A 22,397-nucleotide genomic window follows, 5' to 3' on the forward strand; every position below is an offset into this window, starting at 1 on the left:
CAGGGTGGCTGCGCCAGGGGCAGAGCCAGCTCCCAGCGCCTGCACAAGGGCAGCGCCGCACACAGACCCCTTTTCCAGCTGACGGGGTTTGTCAGAGCGGGGCAGAAGGCGCTCTGGAGCTGCAGGTGGACCCGAGGAGGGGTGGCCCGGGGCCGGGCTCAGCACAGCAGGGCTGTCAGAAAGCCCCTTTAGCCAAGATTAAAAAAATAAAATATCTATGTTATATTATATATAAAAAATAGGGGTATGAAAGACAAAAAAACCCAGGGCAAGTGAAACCCGGCCCCGAGGGAGCGCCGGCAGCTGCTCCACCCCCTCGCCGCACTCCAGCCCCTCACCGTAGCTCCCAGGCCTGCCCCGCAGCACGCTGGTCACGTCACACCAGGCCAAGCCACCCTGCCCCGCACGGGGCCCCAAGGACAGGCAGGAGGGCACAGCTGTCCTGTGCTGGGCGCTGCCTGGGCAGGCACCAGGGCGCGCAGGCAAGGCAGGCCAGGAGCTTGTTTTATTGCAGGGGAAGTGGCAGAAGGTACTGGACAGAACCAGGAGCCTCTCCCGGTTCCTCCGCCTGCTCCAGTCCAAGCACCAGAGACACACGGGCATGGAGCTACCGCGCTCTCTTGCGCGGGCGACGAAAGGGCTGCTCTTGCCGCTTGGGCTCAATTTCTAGCGCTGGCTTGGCTCCACTGCCAGCCGTGGCGGCCACATCGGCGACATCCTCGGCAGAGATGGGCTGGATGATGTGGCCTGCTCGGGTAACGACGCGGGGGGCGGTCAGCTTCTGGAAAGCACGCTGCGTGTTCCAGGTGGGGCCCATCGGCATCCGGATGCTCTGCTCAAACTGCTGGTGCCTCTCAAAGGGGAAGGGCAGCTCGCTGACCTGTGGGGAAAGAGGGCAGGGGGGTAACTCCCACAGCAACCCAGCCCAGCACCGCAGGCGCTGCTCTCATCCCACGCTGCTGCCGATTCCCACTCGTCCAGGACACGCTCACACTGTGCTTCCAGGCCCCTGCCCCGCTGCCCACCCCCCTCCATCCCCTCCAGCAGAGCCCAGGAAGGTGGCAGCAGCTGTCAAGGGAGCAGTCCTGAAAATTCCTCTTCCCTCCATCACCCTACTGGCCTCTGGGTCATCAAAGCTGGAAACTACGTGGCTAGGCAGGGATTCAGGATGCTCTGGGAACGGGACACAGGAAGGTTCTGGGCCAGCCTGGGTGCTGGAGCGCTCGCTGCTGCCAATCACAGAGGCTGGGCATCACCCACCTGATGTGCTGCCGCGTGGATGTTGCGCTTCTCGCTCATGATGACGTGTGGCAAGTGCTTGTCCTTCCTGGGAGGCGCCGGGGGCGGCTTGAGCAGGAACCTGCCGGGCAAGCAAAGACGTCAGGCCCTGGTGCTGGGCTGAGGCACATTGCTGCAGCCCTTCCACACTTACCGTTTTCTTTTCTTGGCGCTGGGTTTCAGTCCGGTGCCTCCCCACTCGCCCCAGCCCGGCAGCACCAAGTTCACCGGCTGCGGCTTCCCAGCCTCCTCTGCCTTGCGCTTCTCCCGGCGGAAGTCAGCGACCACGTCGTCCCCAGCAAAGGCCTCTGTGATGACCCCTCTTTGGTCGATGCCACCCTCCTGTGGAGAGAGGAGTCAGTGCCCTGCAGTCAGCCTGGCCCTGGGACCAAGGGGCAAGCTCATCTCATCCCGCTGACCTCCTCCTCCACGACCACAGGTAGGCTGGGGCACTGAGCCTCCTGGGACTTCCCAGCCAGCACAGCCTGCAGGCTAATCATCTTCTTCTTGGCCGGCGGTTTCTTGTCATGCTTGTCCCCAGCTCTGCCTTCCTTCTGCTGCCGCACTCCCTTCTCTGCTCTTGGGGCTGTTGGCTTCTCCTGCTCTTCCACACGCTCCTCTGAGGCCAGAGCCTCAACATCCTCCATCGTCCGCACCCGGCCCAGCTGCTCCGACAGCAGTGTCTCCTCCTGGGCCTGGGCAGGCTGCTCAATCCCCAGGCTCGCCTGCTCCTCGGCACAGACGGGGTGGATGGGGCTGTTCCCCGGCAGTTCAGTAACCACCTCCGTCTCATCAGCACCTACGGATTGAGGCAACAGGTGAGAAACAGTCACCCAGGAGCAGGGAGGGAGAGAGCAGGACAGCAGAAAACAGCCCCCACGACCCCCTTTCCTTTGCTCGACTGCAGCACACCAGACCTGCACTGCCCGGGGCTGTGAGCTCCTCACGTTGTCCCTCAGGGCTCCCTGCCCGCTGCTGTCGCGCGTGTCGTTTCTGCTCAAAGCCTTGCAGCAGAGCTTCCTCCTCTGACATCTCCTCCTCCTCTGACATCTCCTCCTTGCTCTCCGCAGCACCAGGCACCGCAACGTCTTCAAGACGCTCCTGCACCTCAGGCTCCTCGGCTGGGCCGCTGGGTTTGCCCAGCATCCAGGGATTAGCTGTGTTGGCACCCGCAGGGACGGTGGGGACGGTCACCGACGTGAGGTCCTCCTCGGGCACATCACCTGGCTCCTCCTCAGGCAGCTCCACCCGCACCTTCTGCATCAACTCCTTGTTCCTGGCCAGCTGCTCCTGCATGGCCTTGCGGGCCTGGGAGGGGATTCACATGTTTCTAACACAGGCCAGAAACAATATGCCCACCTTCCTTGCCCCACTTCAGCTGTCTCCCCATTCCCCACCCTGCATCGGGGACCTTATTGTGGCCTTTCAACATGTAAAAGGGATTTATAAGAACAGAGAGACTTTGTACCAAGGCCTGTAGTGACAGGACAAGGGACAATGATTTTAAACTGAACGAGGGCAGGTTTAGGTTGGACATAAGGAAGAAATGTTTTACACTGAGGGCAGTGAGCTCCTGGCCCAGGTTGCCCAGAGAAGCTGTGGCTGCCCCATCCCTGGAGGGGTTCAAGGCCAGGTTGGACGGGGCTTGGAGCAACCTGGGCTGGTGGGAGGTGTCCCTGCCCAGGGCAGGGGGTGCCACTGGGTGGCTTTTAAGGTCCCTTCAACCCAAACCAGTCTGTGATCTCACCTCCAGGTCATACTTAGCCATAATGGCCCTGGAGCGGGCCCATTTTCCCTTGTTCTGGTGCTTAAGACTCATCCGCTCCTAGGTGGAAGAGGAAGAGAGAAGCATCAGAAAGAGCACGCTCAGAAGAGGGGACTTCCCAAGGGGTGGGGGAGAAACGCAGAAGCAGCACCTGCATCCTGAGCTGCTCCAGCTCCTCCAGCTTTGCCAAGGCGGCCTCAGGGTCCGACTTGTGCAGCAGCTCAAACTCCTTTAAAGCTTTGCGTCTCTTGCTTTTTTTCAGCACACGATGGTACCTGCAGCACAAGGGCAGAGAGCCAGGGAGTGAGACCCCATGGTGCTGGGAAGGCCCTTGGGAACACAGCGCTGTTTTCGGCAGGAGGCTGCCTGATACGTCACAGATCCCGGGGAGGACAGCGGCCGCTCTGCCTTCCTCCATGTTTTGGCCATACCCATGCACTGGGGTCGGCTCCAGCGCCGAGGCCAAGACCCTGCCCTTTCCCACCACACCGAGCCCAGCAAAGGCACAGCCTTACTTCTTGCTCTTGATCCTCTTCTCTCGCCGAGCCTTGGCTTCGTAGTAGGACTGCAGAGCCCGAGCCTTCTGCAGCTCTGCCCGCCGCTGTCGGGCCTGCCAGGGAGCACAGAGTGAGGGCAGGCGCCAAGAGGAGGCGTTCAGAGCCAGGGCACGGCACGGGGGCAAAGCACTTACCTCCTCCAAGCTCATTGCCTGCAGCGAGGCTGTCTCCTCCGGCGTCAGGAGCGGGTCTGTGATGGGCTGCTGCGTTTTGTGGAGCAGTCCAAAGATCTCCTGCTCCAGGGGAGTTCGGGCCTGTTGGGACAGAATAGAAACCGCAAGAGCATGATGAGACGAGAAGAACTGCAAGAGCCAACACTCCCCCAGACGTCCCCATCCTTCCTGGTGCCTCTGAGCAGGTCCACAGGAGGGCCCAGAGAAGCGTGTCCCCTTCCTCGTGAGCGCTGGGGTCACAGCCCTGCTCACGGGTCCCACACAACAGCCTGAGGCTCGCCGTGAGCCTGCCTAGGTGCCCTCCCAGCCATCGCACCAGGTTAGGGCGGGCAGAATTCCTACCAGGGTAGAGAAACAGGCTCGCAGTCAACAGGCAGTGCTGACCACGTAGCACAGGACAACAAGCACACAGCAGAAGTTCCAGGCTATGCAACACCATGTCCCACCACAACGGAAAGTGACCTTTGGCCAGATTGAGGCGAGTACCGCATATGTCGGGAGTTCAGCAGGAGCTGCCTCTCATGGGAGCCTGTGGCCAGGTGGGAGAGCTCTCAGGGGCGACAGCGACTCTGATGCCAGCAGCACATCCCCATGGGAACTCGTGTTCAAAACCAAGAGCACCCTTACACAGGCTCTGACAAACCAACCCCCCGCTCTGCCTCAGCACAAGTGGCTGAGGGCTACTAGCAGTCTCAGCCCAGGGGCTGGGAAACAGCAGTCTCAGCCTGTGTGCCTAGAGCTGAAAGGCTAAAAAGAGGAGAGGGGACAGAGCAGGCTCCAAAGCCCCTGCTTACGCCTTACCTGGCCTCTCCCAGAGAACATTTACACATCTGCTACGTGTGAGGAACGCAGAATACTTCCCTTTTAAGTCTTCCCAAGCTCAGCATGCACCTGCCCAGAGCCTCTGCTACAGGCTGGGCCTTCCTCATGTCTACCTCACTCCTCCTAGTGCAGCCAGGAAACACTGAGCTGCCCCAGCTGAGCTCTGGGAGCTGTGTGAGATGTGACGGCACCCACCTTCCACGCTGAAGTCACTCGCTCCAGGGGGACGACTGTAGCAATCTCCTGCTTCAGAGGGAAAACTAGCTGCTCTGCTCGGCGGTTCTGCAAAACCACCTGCTGCCATTTGCCCACGTCTTTAGAGGTCCCGACATAGGCAGCTTCCCTCACAACCTGCAAGAAAGGAAAAGCATGAGTATAGAAAGGCTGATGTACAGAAAAAAAGCCAGTCCACATCAGGGAGGAGTAGAGAGGTGCACAGTAACTCAGCTCTCCTGCCCCGTAAGGCCAGAACTTCCCTCTGCTGCCTGCACAGGCTCACTCACCCGCTTTGCCTCCTCTTTGCTGAGCGGCAGCTCCACTGCCTTTTTCTGCTTCACTCTGGTCAGCTCCTTCTTCACACTGCTCAGGGCGGATTTGGGACGTATGGGCTGCAGGAGCTCAGACAGCACCAGCTTCTCCCCAGCACCTACACAAGGTCCCACACGTCAACACAGGCACGGCATCGCCAAGTCAAGGGGCTGCAGCTGCATTCAGCCCAAAGACCCAGGCAGACACAGCAAATCCTAAGCTGTTAGTGGGTAGTGCTGCCCCTGTTAGACAGCAGGAGCTCTGCCCAGCTTCCTGGGGATCTCACCTTTGCAGCTGACATTGAACTCGGACACCTGCACACTTGCCTCCGTACGTTCTGCCAGCTTCCGCCTGTGAGAAGAGAAAGGCCACCAGGATGATCAAGGGACGGGGAAGCCTGCCATATGAGGAAAGGCTGAGAGAACTGTGTTTGCTCAGCCTTGAGAAGAGAAAGCTTAGAGGAAACCTTATCACCATGTTCCAGTATTTAAATGGTGGCTACATAGAAGGAGGAGACTCCTTTTTTACATGGAGTCACATGGAAAAAACGAGGGGTAATGAGTACAATTTATTCCTGGAGAGATTTGGATGGGACACAAGATTTTTCACAATGAGAAGAATCACCCATTGGAATAATCTCCCCAGGGAAGTGGTGGATTCCCCAATATTGGACACTTTTAAGACTCAGCTGGCCAGGGTACTGGGCCATCTTGTCTAGACCATGCTTTGGCCAAGAAAGGTTGGACCAGTCGAACCCTGAGGTCCCTTCCAACCTGGTATGCTATGACTCTGTGATTCTATGAAAAGAAAATAAACAGAAAGGTTCTTCGTGTGCCCCCACGTACTTCACCTCCAACCTGCTGCTACGGCAGAGGCAGAAGAGCTGGTACCAGCGGGAAAGGGAAGCGAGTGCCCTCCCTTCTGCCCCCTTCCAAAGCGCTCCTATGCAGCCCCCCGGGGAAAACAGGGATGGAACACAGCGCGGCTGCTGCAAAAGCCCCTCAGACACCCCCCCAACTCACCGCCTCCGTCCGGAGAGGGACCTGACCGCCTCCAGGAGTTGCCGGTGCCGCCGCTCACCATCCTCCTGCCCCTAGAACACGTCAGACACCGTTACAGAGCCCGGCCCCGGCTCAGGCAGGGGCCTGGCAGAGCAAACCCCCTGCCCGGGCAGGCCTGAAGCCCCAGCACAACGGGGCCAGCCCGGGGGCCGCGGCCTGCACCCCCGCCCAAGCCACGCCGCCCTCCCTGCAGCCTCCCCGGGCCGCGGGAGCCCCCGGAGCACCACGTAAAGCAGCGGCGACTACCATGGGAGGGCGATCCCACCCCATTCCCCGCCGCCCTCACCTCATCCTCGCCCTCGCTGGCGCTCACGGCCGCCTCCACCCCGAGCCACTCCTCCGCCATCCCGCCTCACGCCGGGGAACAGCCGTAAAGCGCCGCGCCGTAAAGCGCCAGGCCGCAACGCGACGCTGCCAGAAAGCGCGACGCTTCCGACTGGACTCCTACCACCGCCCTGCCTGACGTCACGGTTGCCGTGGCAACGGGGCCTGGCGGGCGGGGCCCGACCGGGCCGCTCCCCCCGGGGCAAAGCCTAGGAGCGGGACCCCGGGGGGAGCGGCCCGGTCGGGCCCCGCCTTCCCTTGTCCGCACCGGGGCGGAGGGAGCCTCCGTAGAGTGACGTCGCGCTGGCCCAATGAGAAAGCAAGGAGGGGCGGGGCCGAGGTAGACCCCGTAGAGTGACGTCCCGCTGGACCAATGAGAAAGCAGGAAGCGGCGAGGCGGGGCGCCGGTGGCGGCAGAAGCCAATGGCTGACGAGGCCCCGCCCCTGTCGGCGGCGCGGGGCGTGGCGGCCCCTCCTGCGGCGCTGAGGGAAAGGTAGCGGCCCGGCCCGGTGCTGTTGGCACCAGCACGGGGTGAGCGGCGGCGGCGGTGGCGTGGGGCCCTTCCCCGCTCTTCCTTCCCTTCCCTGCCCTTCCTTTCCCCTCCCGGGGTCGGGTCCCAGTGTGGCGGTGAGGTGGGGGCTGCCCTGCCCACTCCCCTCCCGGTAGGCCCCACCACTCCCCTCAGGGCCTGAGCTTCCCGCCCCCCCGCCTTCTTTCGCCGGTGGGTTTCCATGGCAACACCCCTCCCGGGTGGGTTGCCATAGCGACGGCCGCCGTGCCCCCTCTGTTCCTCCATCCTTCCCCGCCGGTCCCGGTGCTGAGGTGCTTCTCCCTCTCCCCGCAGCCCCCAGATCGAGCTCCCCCCCGCCCCCGATGATGCCGGGGCCGCGGACGGCGGAGGAGCAGCAGCAGCGCCTGGAGGTGTGGCGGCTGCCACCGCCCCAGTGACGGCCCCGCCATGTCGGTGATGGTGGCGAGGAAGAAGGTGGTTCGGAAATGGGAGAAGCTGCCGGGCAGGAACACCTTCTGCTGCGATGGCCGCATCATGATGGCCCGGCAGAAGGGCATCTTCTACCTGACGCTCTTCCTCATCCTCGGCACCTGTGCCCTCTTCTTCGCCTTCGAGTGAGTTCCCCGTGGCGGCTGGCTGACCCTGTGGCCCCGGGACGGGGCTTGGTTGGGGCCCGACTGCCCGGTGGCCTCGGGAGTGGGAGGGGAGGGTGGTGGAGAGGAGCTGGGTGCAGGGCTCTCTGGCGGGATCTGCCTCTGCACCCTCAGCAGAGTGACCCTGGAGGTTTTGGGGGAGGATGGAGTTTTCCCCTGGCTCTGCTTGCGATGTGATGCCAGCTTTTTGTGTGCTTCCCTGTGTTTGTGACTTGCAGTCCCTTGTCCTGAGCACGGTTAGAGGGGACGGGGGTTTGGGGCGCCTGCTTCTTGCCTGGGGATAGCCGGGGTGCAAGGGCACTGCTGCTGCCGCAGCCGAGGCCAGTGGGGCCCAGCCTGCATCCCTGCCCCCCAGTCGGCCCGATGAGGGAGGTGACCCAGCCAGAGAATTAACAAAAAAAGGAGTGAGCTCGGTGGCAGCAAGGTTTAGCACTGATCCAACCTGCCCTGCAGCTGCCAGCTAGCTGGGTGTTGCAGAGTGCTGCACTACAGCAGATGCTCCCGGGAGCTGGAGCCCTGGTGTTTGGAGAGGATCCGGCTGCCCTTTTAGATCAGCTCAGCAGCCTAAAGACCTGCAGCTGAAGTCTTGGATGCTGTGGAAAGAGCAGGGCCTGCCCCCTCCCCACAGCTCTCCTGTGTGAGCTGCGTTGGGAAACTGATCTGGCGTTAGACTAATCCTACAAAAAAACAAACAAAGGGGGGAAAAAAAGCCTGTGTTTGCCTAAGCGATGATGTTGTGGGGAGCGGACAGGACTGCCCCTTGTTCCTGGTTTGAGGATGAGCTTGGATCAGCCAACAACTGCGAAACTTTCCTTCCTCTGTCTCCATCAGCATGTTTATGTTGTTCTTAGGGAGGCCAAGGTCCTAACCGGTGTTGGGTAACACAAAAGCCCTTTAAGCCAGGAAAGCAAGCGGAAGAAACTGCTCGCTGGTTAAGCCCTGGCTATTCCTCCAGATGCTGGCCTCCTAGACATCTTCCTCAGATGAGGGAACTTGTCTTGGTTTCCCCTGGCCCGGCATCGCTCTCCCTAGCTCCTCTTGTTAGCGGATATTGCTGGCAGCCTTGGAAAGGGCTTTCTGGAACAGTCTGACAAGGCTTGCCACATCCCAAGAGCAGCAATGAAGTGGCTACCATCGGGTCTTGGTCAGGTATGGGACTGGTTTTTCTGCTTAGTCGTCGTGTATCTTTGGAGGCAGGTGCCATACAACTGTAATGCGAGGTGTTGGGATCCTGAGTGTGGAAAGCCCAAATTATCCCTGACTCAGTCTAAATTCAAAGGTATGAAATGACACCACTGTTTGTTTTGTTGTTTGGTTTTTTGCCATCTGAAAAATGGGTCTAAGACTTCCTGCCTTGCAGGAAGAACTAATAAGTGTTACTGCTCCAGAAATATTTATTACTGCTCCAGAAACACTTATTGCAAGGGATAATTGCTCTCACTCCCTGTGGAGCCTGTCCTTAGCCGAAGAGTGAAGCCACATCCCGCTCTACCATGTTTGCCGTCGCCAGCTGCCTGCCATGGTTGTGTGGGGCAGAGCAACCCAAGGCTGCCTTTCCAGTCCTAGGCCATGCCGGCAGAGCCGGTGGCGCGATGGCTGGTTTGCTGTGGCTGCAGTGGGGGACTAGAAATTACTCAAGAAGCCCCTTCCTGTGCTCTGGGAGGCATAGCCCTGTGTCAGGGTCGCTCCCATCCTTGCTCGCACCCAGACACCCAGGACATGCCTTCTGCGTAGAGCCAGAGGGTGGTCTCTGTGGGAACTGCTGGCCTGGGGGAAGTTTAGCTGGGAGCAGAGTCGTCTCTGAATTTTAGTTAAATCATCTGAGTGGTTTCAACTGGGGAGATGAGGAAAAGTTTGGGAAAATCCAAAATATCCATTTCATCCTGTAAAAGCACAACACCTTGAAGTTTTCTGTTTGAAAGAGGTGGGTTTGGTTTGAAATTCTTTGGGGATTTTTGAACATGTGATAGGGACGAAATGTTGCCTTCCCAACCAGAAAACACTCCACAGTGTCTCTGCTTCACTACCCAAGCTGAGAAGATGAGCAGCTTGGGTGCTCGCGAGCCCTGCTTACCCTGTATGCCTTCTGCGTGCGTTAGGCTGCTTTTGCATAAGGGTCTCGGCCTTTATCTTTTCTCTGTGTTATCCATTTGTTTCGGCCTTTGGCAGATTCTTTGGCGTTTGTGTGGAAATTCATGATTTCTCCCTTAAAGTTTGTGCTACAGAGGAACAGGGTTGTTAGAATCTGGTTTTGGAGAGAAGCAGACTGTGGTGGGTGGAGGAGTCCTTTTAATTCTTGTACTCTCACTGCAGGGGTGCCTGTGTTGTGAATGCTTATTTCATTCAGCTGAATCACTTGCGCACTCACACCTTGTCTAAACAAGGCTCGGGGATGCCTGAAGCCAGAAAATGTCTTGCTAGGCGATCCGAGCCAGTGCGGGTTTGATCCTCGCCCTCCAGGCTGCTCTGGCTGGGCTCTGATTACAAACGCTCTTGCTGGAGAGCCGGTGGTGACTGGCATCGCGCGTCATGAGATAAGCCACGCGTTCCTCCCTGAAAGAGTCCTCCCCGGCCGTGAAATAAATGACAGCCTTTCTGTTTGGGCTGCTGCTGGTGGTATTTTTTTTCCCCCTCCAAGTAGCTCTGATGCTGTCGGCTCATCTGCTGCATCTCCAGTTGAATGGTCTGAAGCCTCCTCAGCCCCGTGTGGGGGAGTTTTTATGTTTTTATCCCCTAGACCGCAGAGCTGTGGTCTAGATCGGGTAAGTCTTTTCCTTGGGGAGCCAGCAGGCCCTGGAGGACTGGCTGAGCTATCAGCGCTGTACCTGGAGATCCAGCTCCTCCCTCCCAGATAAAGCAGAAGCCGTGGAGCTGTACTGGCTCCTGGGGAAGTGCTCTGCAGCGACCAGAGTCCTCTGCCCAAGGGCACCTCTCTCTCTACTACCTTGGCAGAAAGCAGCTTCTGCTGCTCAAGGGCTGAGGCTGGTCCCTGCAGGGTCCGAGACCTATATTTAATTGGGTCTACTCTGTGACCGTAACGTGTCACATAAAATTCTGTTTAATATCCTCCTGGCGTTATTTCAGGCACTTATTGGGTATGTCAGCTTTTGTGATAGGGCACTTAGTTGTCTAACTATGCTTGTGGTATTCAAGCATGAAGAGAAGCCCAGGTAAAGCAATTAGTGAAATCCGTTTGGGAATTAAGGTGATGGGATGCAGCGTCCTCTCTCTGGCTGCTGGGGGTTTCCGTTGCAGTTTGCCAGCGTGTCTGTAATGGCCCTCCTGAAGTGAGACTTCTCCATTCAGCTCTCCAAAGCAGCTGCAAGAGAACTGGATTTCTTTTGTCTTCAGCTTTTCAGTATGAACCTTCAACACTTTAAATGTTACAGGCAAGATAGCGCCTGCAATGCCAGGCTCCTGAGTGCGGGAAGGGGCTGCTGTTTGCTTTTCCAATAACGAAGCATGTTTATCGCTTTATTTTTTTTTCTACTTTCTTACCTATGTAGAGATTAAAATTTCTTTGTTTTCTGATGAGTTGGAAAAAAATAATCTATGCTTGACCTTTCAAGTGACTTAATATTTTTTAAATTTTTTTTTTCCAAACCCCGAAGTTCCAAGATTTTGCACTGAAAAACATGTGCTTCTGAGCTGGCTTTTACCTCTGGTTAGGTCTATGTCAAGCATTGTCAAAACTTACACACAAGTTGATTGGCACTTTTTAGTAGTTATGATAGAGGTAAACTTGTTGGTATCTGGAGTTCAGCTGATTTTGCTCGTGAAGACGTGTTTCTGCGCAAAGTGGCTGCTTCCGGATTTTTGGATTGCATGCCCTTTTTCTTGTATGTGGGCTACTTCTCAGAAGACAATTCCCTCTCCCTGCAGCCTGCGCATCCTCTGCAGCACTGCCATTCCCCACGCGGGTGTCGGGGTGCTCTCCCGCCTGTGCAGAGATTTGAGCGTAGCTGGGAAAAGAGCAATAACATCAGCATAACCTTTCTGTCTCTTGCCTAAAGTCACTTGCTGCATCGGTTGGGTTGGAAGTACGTGGCATGTGCTCGCAGTGGAACTGCCTGTGAAGTGGGTCTCTAGTGAGCACTTTCTGCATCGCTGTTGACAGACGCAGAGAGTTTCTGTAGGCAGCTCAAGTTCTGCCTGAAAGGGCCCCGAACTTGTAGCATTGCAGTGTGGCGGTTACCCAGGTTTTGAGCACAACTGTTTCCACACTGACCACAAGTACATCAGTGTCTGGAAAGGGTCCCAGCTCTGGGAGATGCAGATGGCTGTAAGTGCTGTGGTGAGGGTCAGGCATTTGGTAAAGATGCCACTTTGCTTTGCTGGCGTTCACGACAAGTAGACAGTGTGGTTATACCTTAGCTTAGGAAAGTTAAATAGGTGATTGTAAGGGAGACATAAATGAATTATACAGCAGAGCTTGCACTGAACCCCGGAGGGGCCTGGCCGTGAGATGTGCTGCCTGATGGCCATGGCTGAGGTCCACTTCCATGGGGGCTGGTGTGTTTTCCCCTTCCTCTAGAGCTTTGCTTAATGTGCTGCTTACAACAGACCTACTGAAGTTGTCACAAAATAATCGGTCAAGCAGTCCTTGCACTGTAAACTCATGGCACCTCCCAGCTGCTGCTTCTTGCTGCTCCCCCTCTGCTCTATTCTGATGATCTCTTTGTTTAAGCCTTTCTCACCCCCCAGTCCCCCCCCCTCGTCCCCCATGATGATGACTTGTGATAGTGCTGTTATTGTCTGCTATTAGATGACAAAATGCTCAAGAACACAGATATTGCACTGGGAGTGGAGGAGGAGCAATATCCGTACATGCCAACAGTATGTCTCTGTTGACTCTCAGCTTTCCCAAACAAAAGATCTTTAAAATGTCTGTTACTTAGGACTGCAAATGAATTGCTGAGCGTAATCGCACCGTAGACGAGGCGTAGACTGAAGACTCCCCAGCGCTAGTGAGTACCAAGTCAAAACCTCACATGGAGGCCTTACCTGTTGCTCAGCCGTTCTGGACAGCACTTGGCTTTCTCTGATGTGGCAGATGGACGGGGCATCTTCCCCAAAAGACACCTTCCTAAAAGCAAGGCTCCACCAGCGCAGGGAGGGATGGGAGTCAACGTGGTGGGCTTGGTGTTGTGTCTCGGGGTGCAGTTTCAGCATGGTGGGAGTTTGTCTCGTTCACACATCTCTGACCTGGCCTCCGGGACGTTCGTTTGAGGGGGCACAGCAGTGTTGCCAGCCCAGCTCCCTGGGGAAGCAGGGGGGTGCTGCTCAGCCCCTGCTGTGCCAGGGCACGTCTGAGGGACGGGGCTGAGCGTCCAGCGCAGTGCCTGGTTGTTTGCTTCATGCTGGAGGGATGATGGCAACAGGACAATGCCTTTGCTGAGCAGACATCTCATGCACTTCAGTGAATGGTAGCTGCAGGACCTAGTTTTAATACTTCCTTGCATGAGTTTCTAGGTATCTTTTCCCCATCAGACAGGAGAGCAGGCATCTGGTGTTCTCTGGGGCTTTGTCCCTCCCCCCTACCCACCTCTGGGCAGACAGACAGTCTGTCTGAGGTTGCTTCTCTCCCCTCCTGAATTGGGGACCTAACCTGCCCAGTGCCTGTGCCATGCTGGGAGCTGGATGGAAGGGCTGGGTACTGGCTGGATGCTGCCGCTTCCCTTCCCATAGCGGGGAGGATGGTCGCGCAGTCATTTCTTTCATCTCCTAAAATTGCAGGCTTCTTCCCATTCCCATGCCACGCTCTGCGGTGTGGTAACATCGATCTTGAGGCCACTCTTGCTGTGCCTCAGGGACAGCAGGACTTGCTCCATCCCCAAAGGGCAGGTTTCCTTACAAAGATGCATGGGAAATGGTCAGCAGGGAGTGAGTCACATCCCACGCTCGTGCTCGTACGCAGATGGAGCGGGGACCGCGCGGGTTGCTGCAGGGACTGATCCCGTTTATTCTTGAGTGCTGCTTTGTAAAGCTTTCAGGTCTGCGCCTGGGAGAGTACACCCGACACAGATCATGTGCTTGCAGGTAATAAATCTCTTTGCTGACAGTACACTGAAGAAACTTATAAGGTGTTAGTGTGTATCTGAGGCTGGGAGCTCTGGCGCAGTTTTGGCTCAGCTTTAACACAGTTCATGAATCCGTATTTTAAGCCTGTAACATGTTCATGTTACAACAGTTATAAAAGCTGTCATGGCAGCTGGACAAGGGTCAAGCTGTAGCCCTTTGAGCCAGATTGTGTCCAGCTATTAGAAGAATAAAACCATATTCCTTCCCAAAATGGGATCCAAGGTTTCTGTTTAATTGCTGACTGACTTGCAGCTCTCTTTCTAGACTTTGCCCTTGCAAAGGGAAAGCAAAGTTGTCTTAGGCTGCCTACAGACAGGAGGCTCAGTCCTCTGGCTGCTCAGCCTGGCTCTTCGAATGTAGGCAGGGCTCTGCACGTGGACAACTGTAAGAGTTGTGTTGTGTTGAGTAGCTGTAGAGTTTGTAGTGTCTAAAATTAACAATGTTGGTTTAGGGGACTGGCCCTGTGCATCGCTGTGGACACTGCATGCTGCAGCTGCGGCCAAAGCATACTGTAGCTTCAAAAGCATACCGTAGCTTCAGTTTACAGCCCTTTCTGTACCTCGTTGCACACAGGGGACACTCGCTGGAATCAAGTGATGGCAAATTAAAGCCCGGTGATCCTTCTGCAGTGGAAGGCTTGCAGAATTCAGTGCTGCAAAGGAACCAGCTGGAGCTAGAAACTTTACTGTGTTCAGAGAAGCTATGGGTGGGAAGGTTATCTGGAATTAAATTGTTAATGCTACGGATGTCGTAGGAATCGCCTTGCTTAGGATGACAGATTCACTGGGGAGGATAATCCCATGCCTTTCACCACAGTAGCCTTATGCTTTCTTGGAGAGCAACTGTGGATGGGAGCAGGAGTCTGGGTTGGACTCACCCCTGTGGAGTCAGGGCTTACCAGAAAGCCTGGGAACCCAGCTTTGTTGGGAGGAACCTGGGGAAGCAAGGCATGCAAGGAGAGGGGAAATATTGCACAAGCATTGGGATTTGGGTGGGGTTTCCCTTAAACCATGGGAAATCTGCATAGGAACTTCACCCCGACATAACGGGGGGTTTCTGAAGGAATCAGGGTAGAAATATGTTTTCTTTCAGGCCAGTACATCTCTGAACCATGATCTCTGTACAGGCCATCTGCATGGTCTGTGCTGCAGTGCCCATGGAGACATGTTTGGAGGTGTCCAGAAGTGACACAGGCCACAGTGAGATTAATCTCTTTGCTCCATTTGCACTGCCTCAATCAGAAGGATTAGCGACATAAATTCCTCATTGCATCTTTCTGTATATATAAAGCAAACAAACCTTACACTGTGTTTTCTCTCTGGAGCTGGGGTTGTCTTGGGGCAGGAGCCTTTCTACTTCATTTGGAGCTTTCAAGTCCTTTACCTCAGAAAAGTCAAAGGAAGGCAGACGTCTTATTGCATGGGAATGTTGCACTTCCATGTGAATCCATTCCTGAGAAGCACAGACACAGTTCATCCCTGGAAAGTAATTTCTGTGGTACTGGAAGCTGCTGCCTCTTTAGGGGACAGCCAGAGATTCCCAGCCTTCTGATGTGCTTCCGTGCCTTCCGGCTCTCTCCAGTGGTGGGCTCTCAGACCAGGCCTTGGGTGCTTCTCCTGGAGACATGGTCTGTCCCTTGGCAGCTGGCTGCCGCGGGTGTCCTCTAGGCAAGATCCCTCTAGCTGGCTGGTTTCTGGTGTGGCCTGTGACTCTGAGCAAAATGGGAGCTGGAAACAAACCAAAACAATGGAAAGTATGCTGTGCCTGGCTGGTTAAAAACATGGTGGTACTTTGATCATGGCTAGTCGTTAAAGCAGCCCCAGGGGTGTTTCCCTGTGGTGGTGGGATCAGAAGGAAGTGCTGAACAGCCTCTCTTCTCAAGACGTAGCCAGTGTTCAGAAAAGTCTGGACTCTGATGCCTTGACAGGCTTTCAGGTCCTGGCTCAGGCAGACCTTGCGGTGGTCTGATTCATCGCCTCCTGACGTTTCTCTGCAGGTGTCGGTACCTGGCAGTCCAGCTGTCCCCAGCCATCCCCGTGTTTGCAGCAGTTCTCTTCCTGTTTGCCATGGCCACGCTCCTGCGGACGAGCTTCAGTGATCCTGGGGTGATCCCGAGAGCCCTGCCTGACGAGGCAGCCTTCATCGAGATGGAGATTGGTGAGTGTGGAGCCAGCTGAACTGGCGATGGCTGGAAAAGCCTCTGTATTTCTGGTGTATCTAGAGGCTATGTTCTCTGCAGAGCCTTTCTTCCTGCCTGGCCCTCCAGAAGTGAGGATTGCCCCAAATGGGGCATCTTACTACCTGCTGGCTAATTCTGCTTGGCTGAGTCTCAAAAAGACGGTGCGGTGTACCTGCTTCCCTTTCTGGGAACATTTTCACGTGCTGCTTTCTCTCTTGTGGCTGTGTACATACAAACTCAGTTTGCTTTTGGGAAGAGGGGCAGGAAGCTTCATCTGGGCCCCTTCAGGTATAGAGGAATTTTGGTGGGTGGGGGTCTGTAGAGTGACACACATGCCCCATCCCCTCTCAATCTGCCCATGGAAGCCCTGGCATCCCTCTTCCTGCCTCCAAGCTGCCAGGTTGGCTCTGGACCGTGTGAGCAGAGCTGCAGCTGCTGGCTCTAGACCCAGCAGGCTCTGATCCCACTGGTAGGAGAAGCAGGGAGGCAAGTTGTCATTCTAGGCCTGTCGTGTTGTAGCAGGCAGGTCTGATCTCTGCTTGGTTGTCTCTCTCAGAGGCCACGAATGGGACTGTGCCACAGGGTCAGCGGCCACCCCCGCGGATTAAAAACTTCCAGATCAACAACCAGATAGTGAAGCTGAAGTATTGCTACACATGTAAGATCTTCCGTCCGCCCCGTGCCTCTCACTGCAGCATCTGCGACAACTGTGTGGGTGAGTAGAAGAGGCCGTGCCTGCTCCTGCAACTGGGTGTTAGGTGAGAGCCTTTGGAAGAGAATAGGTGAAGATCTGCACCCAGCTTCGCTCCGTATCAGGTCTCATGCTGCGCCTGCTGAGCGAATCCAGAGTGGTGTGCTGTGAACAGACGGGGACAGTCTGCCTCATCTTAAGCTCGAGGAGCTTGAGATTTGCTCAGAACCTGAAGCCAGATGGTTCATCTTTTGTCAGTACTTCTTCGGCAATAACTCGTCTAACATAAGTCTAACTTGTCCATGTAAATGTGCAGTCCATTTTTAAGTTTCACTCAACTGCTGACCTTGCTGGGCTAGAGGGTTCCAGTGGAGAGCTGCGTCTTGTGTGAAAGCAGCTTCTTGCATCAGCACGGAGATTCTGCTGTTACGTTGAGTGCCCCGTTTTGTGTTCCCCTTGCTGCATAACAGACGCTGTCTTAGCCCTTTTGCGTATCATAATTGGCTCATGTTCAGCATCCCTTCTCAAGGAAGAAATCCCATTCTTTTGGATCCCTTTCCTCTTCTGCAGGTTCCCATCCTTTGAGTTTTTATGCAGTTCGTTGAACCGTCTTCTAATAATTCTAGTAGGAATAAAGTGGCACATGGGTTAGATAAGAACTTCTGAACCCCCAGGCCTTCATCTAACCTATGTGCTGCTCTAGTAAAAGCTATTATACCTCAAGTCTCTTGGGGGAGAAGGCATGCATGGGGCCAAGCTCTTAAACTCTGTCTTAATGTGCAAAATGACTCATTAGTAAATTGATTTTGCGCTTTCTTACCTGGCCTACCCTTCTGGAAGGGGGCCATGATGTGGGGCCCTGAGTTAGCAGAGGGTTGGACTTGGTGGCCCAGGGAGTCCTTGTCAGCCTTGGAAGTTTTTGAGTTCAGGGCACAGGAGTAAGCGTCTGGAGGCAGGCAGGACTGTGCTAGAGCAGCACTGACCTCCATCTTCGCTTTCACAGAGCGCTTCGACCATCACTGTCCCTGGGTGGGCAACTGCGTGGGGAAGAGGAACTACCGCTATTTCTACCTCTTCATCCTCTCGCTCTCACTCCTCACCATCTACATCTTCACCTTCAACATAGTCTACGTAGCACTGAGTGAGTCTGGCTGCGGAGAGGTGGAAGGCTGGGCTGGCTAAGGGGGAGGGGTGATGCAGACGGTGTTGCGAACCCAGAAGTGATGGAGTGGGAAAGGGAACTGGACTCACTGGGATGTTCCAGACAAAAAGTGTCTCTCTCTTTGTATTTCCAGAATCTCTGAAGATTGGGTTCCTGAACACGTTGAAGGAAACCCCAGGGACATATCCTTCCACAGAGCGAGGGGGTTGGCTTCTCCAGAGCTGGGGGTTAGTGTGAGCTGTGTTATGGAGGGGCTGGACTCCTGATGCGGAGGCTTCTCTAAGGAGTCTTTCAGGGCATTTTCCCCCATGATTACAAGGTGAAGAGCAATTTCGTGGCTTTTGGGAGGAGGGTAAAACAGAAAACCATGTCTAGGAGAAGAGGAGAAGTTAGGGTGGTGTGCCTGGGGTGGTGACACAGCTGGGCTGGGACTGTTCCCAGGCTGCTCCCAGTCCTTAACTCTTCTTACTGTACTGGAGGTGCTTATCTGTTTCTTCACCCTTTGGTCAGTGGTGGGGTTAACTGGGTTCCACACCTTCCTGGTGGCACTGAATCAGACAACCAACGAAGATGTAAGTAGAGTCTTTCTGTTCCTCTGAGCCATCTCCGTTTCTCATCACTTCCTCGGTGTGTCATGGCTGTGCCCACCTTGCTGACATGCCCTGCAGGCTGAGGCAGGGCACCGTGGGCAGGTGTTGGTGGAGCAGACCTGAGCTTGTGCCCTGACTGTTGCAGATTAAGGGGTCCTGGACTGGGAAGAACCGCGTGCAGAATCCCTACAGCCATGGCAACATAGTGAAGAACTGCTGTGAGGTGCTCTGTGGGCCTCTTCCCCCCAGGTAAGCTCTCAATGGGCAGCCCTGCCGCTTTTGCCCCCAGAGCCCAGTGCAGGACTGGGAGGAGCTTTCCTTGTTTGGGTGCAAGACCTGGCTGCTCTTCTGCCAGCTCTGTGTGTGTTGAGTGCTTCTGGAGGTCTCTTGGGACATGGCTGGGTGCTCTGGGGAGGAAGGTCCTGTGTTGGTTTCCTTGCATATCTTCAGTGATTCAAGCTTGTGATGTGCTCGCTGTCACCATGTGCTTGGGAAGCCGGTGAAGGAGTGGCTCCTCTTCCCTGGGGCAGCGTATGGAGCGGACGCTCTTTCCAGGGCACTTGTTTTGGTGGGCTCCCACACTCTGAACAGGGCTGCTCTCCTAGGGGCTTGGTTTCACAGGAGGAACATAGACACTGTAAATTAGGTTTGGGCTGTGCACAGCCTGTTTTGGAGAGGAACCCCTTCCCCTGACATTTGTCTTCCACCAGCACTTTTCCTACAGGAAAAGAAGTTGGCTTCGGGAGAGGCGTGGGGTCTCTGACGGTGTGATTCTGTTCTTGCAGTGTCTTGGACAGACGGGGCATCTTGCAGCAAGAGGAGAGCACAACTCAGGAGGAGTCGTGCCCACGGGGGACCAGCGCTCAAGAGCCCACTGTCGCCCAGGGCCCTGGTGGGCAGGCAGAGGAGAGCAGCGCCCAGCAGAAGGATGGCAGCGTTCCTCACCTGAGTGCCGTGAGTGATTCCCTCTGTGTGGGGAGTGAGTGGGTGTCCTGCTTGGAGTTGCTGGTGCTTTGGGCCAGCAGAGAGAAAGCTGATAGTGTGACTTAGCAGGAGCAAAGCAGCACTTATGGCCTTGCTGAAAGGCTCCAATGAAAAGCCTGTTGTGCTCTGGCCCTGGAAACCGGTGTCTCTCTGGGGCTGGCTGGGAGGGTGCTGGGCTACTCTGACTCCTAGTAAACCTCAAAGGAAATCACAGCTGGCTGCATCTCCGTGAGAGCACCCAGGAACTGGCACTTAATGGAAGCTAGGAGGGGCTGAGGAGGGGTGGGAGATTGCAGGCATCTGTTGGCACTGAGTGCAAGCTGAAGGGTTGTGCCTGGGAAGGGCCCTCACAGGTGTGGGATCGCCATCCTTGGAGAAAGCCATTGCTCCACTGGATATGACCCTGAGCAGTCTGCTCTGTCTTCGAAATTAGCTCCACTTTAAGGATGTGGTTGGACAGGAGACCTACAGAGTGCCCTTCCCACTGAAATTATTCTGTGAACACGGTGGAAAGTGGCTGGGCCTACTCCTGCTTGGGCATGAGCTGATGTTTCTCTGGTGGAAACAATCCAGACCACTACTGTAGGAGCAGTCCAGTGCTCCAGATATTCATGAAGCTGCTGTTTTGCCTGTTTGGTGGCCCCTGGTTTCTCCTCTTCCCAAACACTGCTGAGAGCTCTGCCTGGTAGAGCTGGAGACAGGAGCAGGGCAGCAGGGCCAAGCTCAGACAGGTTCTCTGTATTGGGGTGTATTCGTGCAAGTCACTGCTGTCTTTTCTCTCCAGGTCCCTGTGCCATCCCTGAGCAACGCTGAGATGCCAGAGGAGAAGCAGCTAACGTCTGGGGAGCTCCCAGTCCCATCCCAGGACGCTGGGCAAGCAGAGCACTAGCATCTGCTTGAAAGGGAGAACTTTCTTGTTTTGTCTAATCAAAGCTGGAAGTGATAGAGGAGAGGAGGAGATGGGCTGGATGGCAGGCAAACGATTCCTCATGGCCATTTTGCTTTAGTCATTGTTCACCTCGATGCGCAGGCGGTGCATGGTGTCAAAGGATAACGAGCCTGAGTGGCCTGCCTTGGTCACTGAGGGGCACCCACCACCACCGAAGCTGGTCTGCCTGCAGGCCGAGGCAGGACCTCTTGCTCTGCAGGTTGTCCTGGATGCTAAATACCGGCTCGGTGGCCGGGGCTTTCCCTCCCTTTGGCCCCAACTTTCTGACGAGATGACTTGTGGTCAAGCAGCTCAGAAGTGACATTAGGGTCGGCCTGCTCCCTACTGCTGAGGAATCCTGATGGGAAGGGGAAAGCAATTTATGGCAGTAGCGTCCTCTCTCCCCTCCTCCCTCCTTCCTCTAATCTGTGGCATTGTTTTATTGGTTAACGTGGCAGGGGTTGTCAGGAGACATTTTGGTGCCAAAAGGGCCAAGACAACTGGGAAGGTGTTCTGCTGGCAACGATGTTTAAAGTAGCTTCCTTCCCGTGCTCCTTCTTTTCGTGTGACTTAGCTGGCGCAAGAGCAGTTGTGGCAGGGGCCCTCCTTCCCGTCTTTCCCCGGGGCTCACGCCTGACTTGGGGCTCGAGGGAAGGAGTGGGGCAGCCTGTCTTCCTGCCGCTTGTCTCCACCCCACGCTGGCCGCAGAGCGGTTGTGCAAGGGGTGTATCAAGCTGCAGGGGAGGGTCAACCTGTGCCACTGGCTCTCTAGCTTGTGCCAGGGCTGCGTTTGCTCCCGGGTTCCTGTGCCGAGCACAGGCGTGCCCTCCCCTTGCTCGCCAGGCTGTGGCACACCACTCGGCCGCTGCTCTGCAGAGCCTCAGCCCCAATTCTGTGTCGTGTCATTGTGCCCCCATGTCCCCCCTGCCTTGCCCTGCATTTCTCAGCCATCCTCGACTGGCTTTCAGAGCCTTGACTCTTCCCTGGGCTTTGCCAGCTGTCCTGGGACTGGCTGTGCGGTGTCGGCCATCCGCGCCTCCTCGGCAGAGGAGGGAGGAGAGGCGAGGGGCAGGTAGTGGTGGGAGAGCTCTGTGCCATGGCAGGGCTCCTCTTCCACTGTGACACTCCCTGTCCTGCACGTGGCAGCTGGGCTGGGAAGAGCCTTGTGTCTGCTGGGTCCCCGCAAGTGCCAGCGATGGAGGGAAGGCGATTTTGCGCCCTGGCAGCTCTCCATCCCAGTGCTGGGTACTTGTGTGCCTCCCCGCAGACATGCTGTAGGTGGGTGGCAGGTGGAGGATGTCCTGCCGGGTCGGTCCTGCTTGTTTCTCCATCATGCTCCTGCCTGGCAGCGTGAACTTGCTGCTCTTCCTTCCCTGGCCTCGTATGCCATCCTGCTTTTGACAGTGGCGTGGAGCAAAGCGGGGAGCCTTGTCCCCCCGGAGCCTGATGTGTGCCTCCCAACTTGCTCCTCTTCCCTGCCCCCTTGCAGTGTTGACGTGGGCCGTGCCTGGCAGTGGCCGAAGTGGTATTAATGTGGCGACCAGCGCTGCCCCCTCTCCTGAAGTGCCAGGGTCTCCTCTCCCAGGGGAGAGGGCAGAGCTGCTGCCCTGGGCTCCGGCAGCGGGTTCAGAGTGTCCCTGCAGCTGCTCCCTGCTGGTACTTACCAGGGAAGGAGCTCGGACCTCCCACTGCCAGTGGGGCCGGAGCTGCCCGGCTCGCAGCCGCTGCCACCCTGCAGCCAGACCTGGCCTGTCCCCCCGGGGCAGGGGGGCCTGGGACAAGCCCCAGCTGCAGCCCCAGGCCCCACACACCCTGCTGGCGGTGGGAGCACCCCTCCTCTCCCACCTGCCCCAACACGCTACTGACCAAATCTCAAACTCGTTGTGAAAAAGTGTATTTTTTGGTTTTACTAATCTATTTTCTAATGCGGTGTGTTGAGTGCTGCCTGCTGGGGCCGTCGCGGATGCTGCCTGCACCTGTGGTTCCTGCCTGCTCTGTTCAGGTTCTCTGTGAAGGAAGTGGGGGTAGGGCGAGGGTTGGGGTTTCTTTATTTTTCTTCTTCTTTTTTTTTTTTTTTTAATTTTAAAACAATGAAGGAAACTTAATTGG

The 22,397-nt window shown here is 56.2% G+C and overlaps 2 protein-coding genes across 3 annotated transcripts; one reads left to right on the plus strand and one right to left on the minus strand.

Annotated features, from left to right (window-relative positions):
- Nucleotides 1-302: 302 nt before the first annotated feature.
- UTP14A (UTP14A small subunit processome component) lies at nucleotides 303-6,694 on the minus strand. The gene is made up of 14 exons (XM_054213827.1): nucleotides 6,471-6,694; nucleotides 6,146-6,216; nucleotides 5,410-5,474; nucleotides 5,099-5,241; nucleotides 4,791-4,946; nucleotides 3,735-3,854; nucleotides 3,559-3,653; nucleotides 3,195-3,318; nucleotides 3,026-3,103; nucleotides 2,196-2,586; nucleotides 1,698-2,077; nucleotides 1,433-1,620; nucleotides 1,261-1,360; nucleotides 303-880 (listed from the first exon to the last, which is right to left on the minus strand). Exons 1-14 carry the CDS (start codon nucleotides 6,528-6,530, stop codon nucleotides 608-610), a joined length of 2,244 nt encoding a protein of 747 aa, XP_054069802.1. The 5' UTR covers nucleotides 6,531-6,694; the 3' UTR covers nucleotides 303-607.
- A 200-nt stretch (nucleotides 6,695-6,894) lies between these two features.
- Nucleotides 6,895-22,165, plus strand: ZDHHC9 (zinc finger DHHC-type palmitoyltransferase 9). 2 transcript variants are annotated; one of them, XM_054213832.1, is made up of 10 exons: nucleotides 6,895-7,040; nucleotides 7,354-7,634; nucleotides 15,751-15,911; nucleotides 16,490-16,648; nucleotides 17,628-17,765; nucleotides 17,920-17,973; nucleotides 18,261-18,358; nucleotides 18,522-18,625; nucleotides 19,162-19,330; nucleotides 20,145-22,165. In XM_054213832.1, exons 2-10 carry the CDS (start codon nucleotides 7,468-7,470, stop codon nucleotides 20,247-20,249), a joined length of 1,155 nt encoding a protein of 384 aa, XP_054069807.1. In that variant the 5' UTR covers nucleotides 6,895-7,040; nucleotides 7,354-7,467; the 3' UTR covers nucleotides 20,250-22,165. The 2 variants fall into 2 exon arrangements, with proteins under 2 accessions (XP_054069807.1, XP_054069808.1); XM_054213833.1 differs by having other exon boundaries at nucleotides 6,984-7,002.
- Nucleotides 22,166-22,397: the final 232 nt, after the last annotated feature.

The sequence above is a fragment of the Rissa tridactyla genome, chromosome 9 (assembly GCF_028500815.1).
Source record: "Rissa tridactyla isolate bRisTri1 chromosome 9, bRisTri1.patW.cur.20221130, whole genome shotgun sequence".
In the NCBI taxonomy this organism is placed as follows: Eukaryota; Metazoa; Chordata; class Aves; order Charadriiformes; family Laridae; genus Rissa; species Rissa tridactyla.

What these genes read in the sequence shown, in the direction of transcription:
- UTP14A (XM_054213827.1), bottom strand. Translation starts at nt 6,530, where the DNA reads ATGGCGGAGGAGTGGCTCGGGGTGGAGGCGGCCGTGAGCGCCAGCGAG. An exon ending in AGGCAATGAGCTTGGAGGAG is followed by an intron (nt 3,654 to 3,734) that starts GTAAGTGCTTTG and finishes GCTCCCTGGCAG; the next exon opens with GCCCGACAGCGGCGGGCAGA. An exon ending in TCCACGCGGCAGCACATCAG is followed by an intron (nt 881 to 1,260) that starts GTGGGTGATGCC and finishes CTTTCCCCACAG; the next exon opens with GTCAGCGAGCTGCCCTTCCC.
- ZDHHC9 (XM_054213832.1), top strand. Translation starts at nt 7,468, where the DNA reads ATGTCGGTGATGGTGGCGAGGAAGAAGGTGGTTCGGAAATGGGAGAAG. An exon ending in CATCTGCGACAACTGTGTGG is followed by an intron (nt 16,649 to 17,627) that starts GTGAGTAGAAGA and finishes TCGCTTTCACAG; the next exon opens with AGCGCTTCGACCATCACTGT. An exon ending in GCGTTCCTCACCTGAGTGCC is followed by an intron (nt 19,331 to 20,144) that starts GTGAGTGATTCC and finishes TTTTCTCTCCAG; the next exon opens with GTCCCTGTGCCATCCCTGAG.